This window comes from Etheostoma cragini, chromosome 12 (assembly GCF_013103735.1).
Source record: "Etheostoma cragini isolate CJK2018 chromosome 12, CSU_Ecrag_1.0, whole genome shotgun sequence".
NCBI classification, from domain to species: Eukaryota; Metazoa; Chordata; class Actinopteri; order Perciformes; family Percidae; genus Etheostoma; species Etheostoma cragini.
Window position 1 is genome coordinate 88,968 of NC_048418.1, and position 4,155 is coordinate 93,122.

General features: G+C 47.1%; 1 protein-coding gene across 1 annotated transcript in view; it reads right to left on the reverse strand.

Annotated features, from left to right (window-relative positions):
* Positions 1-514: 514 nt before the first annotated feature.
* riok1 (RIO kinase 1 (yeast)) overlaps positions 515-4,155 on the reverse strand; it is a 4,830-nt gene continuing 1,189 nt past the window's right edge. Inside the window, exons 5-11 of the mRNA XM_034888828.1 lie at positions 3,658-3,770; positions 2,310-2,390; positions 1,825-1,911; positions 1,518-1,655; positions 1,340-1,443; positions 1,011-1,117; positions 515-726 (exon numbers count right to left, since the gene is read on the reverse strand). Of these exons, the coding sequence (XP_034744719.1) occupies positions 652-726; positions 1,011-1,117; positions 1,340-1,443; positions 1,518-1,655; positions 1,825-1,911; positions 2,310-2,390; positions 3,658-3,770 (705 nt within the window). The 3' untranslated portion in view covers positions 515-651. The remainder of the gene's footprint in view (positions 727-1,010; positions 1,118-1,339; positions 1,444-1,517; positions 1,656-1,824; positions 1,912-2,309; positions 2,391-3,657; positions 3,771-4,155) is intronic.

Here is a 4,155-nt window from a genome sequence, read left to right on the forward strand (position 1 = left end):
TAGTGATCATGTGATGTTGTCCCATAGTGATCATGTGATGTTGTCCCATAGTGATCGTGTTGTTGTCCCATAGTGATCATGTGATGTTGTCCAAAAGTGATCATGTGATGTTGTCCCATAGCGATCATGTGTTGTTGTCCCATATTGATCATGTGATGTTGTCCCATAGTGACCATGTGATGTTGTCCCATAGTGATCATGTGATGTTGTCCCATAGCGATCATGTGTTGTTGTCCCATATTGACCATGTGATGTTGTCCCATAGTGATCATGTGATGTTGTCCCATAGTGATCATGTGTTGTTGTCCCATATTGATCATGTGATGTTGTCCCATAGTGATCATGTGATGTTGTCCCATAGTGATCATGTGATGGTAGACGTCTGTTGTGTAATTCAGTGTAAATAAATGGAAACACCTTAAAATGTCTCCAACCAATCAGATGTCCCCGTCAGACCCTAAAACAGTGTGTGATGTCATCACAACAGGTTCTTATTGGCTGTAAAGCCATTGATGGAAACACACTTCACCTGATTTATTCTCTAGATTTAGGAGGTTTTACCAACTCCAGATCATTACATGGACACGTGGACGGAGATTTAACTCGTGAGAACAAAACCCAGAATATTCTGTGTGTAAACAATGTGTGTGTTTATGTCACCTCGTCGTCCACTCGGTCCTGATCTGTACGCTGCTCTGATGTACGATCAGCTGCAATCACCATGGCCTGCAGGAACACACACACACACACACACACACACACACACACACACACACACACACACACACACACACACACACACACACACACACACACACACACACACACACACACACACACACACACACACACACACACACACACACACACACACACACACACACACACACACACACACACACACACACACACACACACACACACACACTAAATAAAAAGATGAAGGTGTTGATTCAGAGCAGTGCTGTTACAGCAGTGTAGTTCAGCATTAAAGGAGGAAGTGGTCCCACCTTCTGCAGGTACTGGTCCATGTTGTGGCAGGTGATGGACGGGTCAGTGATGAAGTCAAACAGCTCTCTGACCGTCATCACCGCCACGCCGCGCTTCACAAAAAACTCTGGAGAAAAGATCAGGACAGGATTTAAGAGCTAATATTAAGAGACCCCATGTAAATAATCACTACTTTTAGCGTGTATAGAGCAGCATATCTCCACCAGACTCCATGTAAATAATCACTACTTTTAGCGTGTATAGAGCAGCATATCTCCACCAGACTCCATGTAAATAATCACTACTTTAAGGACAGCCTGTTTCTAACTGATGTGTGGGGGGATCTGACCGTTGACGTTGCTGCAGTCCTTCCTGAGGAACTCGAGAGCGTGCGGATGGTCGTGCTCCACCGACTGGGACACATCAATGATGTAAGCGTCTCCGTTGTGATATCTACAGAAAAGGTCAGGTAGCTTTATTCTGAAGGGCTTGTGAAGTGTGGGTATGTGTGTGTGTGTGTGTCTTACAGCATGTTGAACTCGCTGAGGTCTGCGTGGACCAGGCGGGCGTCCTGGAACATCCTCCTCATGTTCTGCAGAACCTGCAGGTAGAGCTCCCGGGCCCTGGACTCCGACAGAGAGGCGTTCTTCAGCAGCGGCGCCGGCCTGACAGCAACAGACACATCGGGTATCAGTAAGGGGTCAGGTCCACAGACCCCAAACCGTCGGTGCGGTGTCGGGTAGACATACCCCAAACGGGTCACATACACCTGTGATTGGTTCCTACAGGAAGGCTGTGATTGGTTCCTACAGGAAGGCTGTGATTGGTTCTTACATGTTGTCTTTTCCGATGAAGCTCATCAGCAGAACGTGACTTCGGAGCAGCAGAGGCTCTGGACTCGGGATTCCTGCCGTCTGCAGCCTGAAACACAGTCAGCGTCAACGCATGCTAATACATGCTAACACAGTCAGCGTCAACGCATGCTAACACAGTCAGAGTCAACGCATGCTAACACAGTCTGCGTAAACACGTGCTAAGACAGTCAGCGTCAACACGTGCTAACGCATGCTAACACAGTCAGCATCAACACGTGCTTGCACATGCTAACACAGTCAGCGTCAACACGTGCCAACCCTGTCATGGTCAACACGTGCTAACACATGCTAACACAGACAGCGTCAACACGTGCTAACACATGCTAACACAGTCTACTGATACATGCTAACACAGTTAGCTTCTACCTGTCTATGGTCTACTAGACACACGCTACCACACGCTATCATGCTACCATGCTAACGTGCTGCTGTGCTGGTTCTGACCTGATGAGGTTCCTCATCTCCTTCTCGGCCCAGGTCCTCACCATCTTCCGGGGGTTTCCTTTACAGTAACCGTGACGGAACCTAAAACACAACAACAGATATATGATCTATTGGCGTTTTTCCACTGCTGGTAACAGCTTGCCTCGGCTCGCCTCGGCTCGCTTCGGCTCGCTTCGGCCCATTATACTTCCGTTTTCCATTGCAGATTGAGTAAAGCCTCAGCGTGGCTGGTCACTATAGCAACGCGTGATGACGTAATTTTCAGCGCGGGTCACAACAGCACGTCGGCTACCTGCCGCAGCCAGAAGAAATGTTTTGTTTCAAAAGAAGCTGAAGGAAGCAACGAAAATCACCGCTAATAAAAAAAACAGTAGTTTGGGAATACTGACGGAGTTCAGACGTCGACATGACTGTTGTTCGCCGACACAAAAGGGTAAGTTAAGTTTCCTGGTAACGTTAGCTAACATTAGCATGTGTTCAGCGTCGCAGTCAGTATTTACTATACGCTATATAAAGTACATGAACGTTAGCAACCATGATTACACACCAACATGTTTGCTGTGTACTGTGTGTGTTTCAGAGCATTCACGCTCTGCAAAACCGCCGCCGCAGACCGTCTGGTGGCCGACGTCCGACCGGTGAGATCTCCGGTTGGGACCTACTGGGCTTCGTATAATCTTTATGAGAGTCACGGAGAGACTTATGACAACGACTGGGACGCATCTGGGCCAGCAGAGCCGGGGGGACCCTGTCACGGGGTGCAGAGGAAGAAGACAGGAAGTTTGGGAGGGTTTGATGCACTACTTGAAAAGCTAAATAAAAACTTTTGTTATATATATTGTCTTGTTTTTTAAAGTAACAGTGTGCAATATTGGAAACGACATGAAGCCGCTAGTAGCCCGAACCGTTGAAAAGTGAGAATAGTGCAGAAAGTGGATAATCTGTCGGTGTCCGGCTTGATTTGTTTTAAATGTCCCGTTTGTTCTGGAAACACACTCCACACTCTTGTTTGCTTACAACGCAGTCATAAGTGACGACCAACCAGCAGTCTCCAGGTTTCCACGTCACCTTTTGGGCTCGCCTCGGCTCGCTTGGAACCTCGACTGAGGTAGTACTAAAAAAAGTACCTGGTAGCAGGTCCCAGGGACTTTTTTTCGTAATGGAAAACCAAAAAAAGCGAGTAGAGGCAAGGCGAGTTGAGTAGATACCACGCAGTGGAAAACCGCCATATGACATCATGAGGAGAGGCAGACTCATGATGTCGGAGATCATATGAGGAGCTGCAGAGACAGATTCTCCACTGTGTGTGTGTCTGTGAGTGTGTGTGTGTGTGTGTCTGTCTGTCTACCTGAACTCTCCACTGACATATTTGTCTCTGTCTTTGAACAGCAAGATGGACGTCTTGTAGATCTTGATGGCTCGGCTGTCCCCGGACGCCGTCCCGGCGTGATAAACGTTCGCCTGGAACCCAGAGAACCAATCAGATTGTCTGGTTAGACTGGAGAACCAATCAGATTGTCTGGTTAGAGTGGAGAACCAATCAGATTGTCTGGTTAGAGTGGAGAACCAATCAGATTGTCTGGTTAGACTGGAGAACCCATCAGATTGTCTGGTTAGTGTCGAGAACCAATCAGATTGTCTGGTTAGAGTGGAGAACGATTTAGTGAGTTAATGAATGTGTGTTAATGAGTTGATTTCTGAATATTAATGAGGTAATGAATATTGAGTTGGTGAATATTAATGTATAAATGAATATTAATGAGTTAATGAACCATCACCTTATCGTGGTGGAGAGGTTTGTGTGTCCCTATGAACCTGAGGGCTGTGTTGTCTGGAGCTTTGTGCT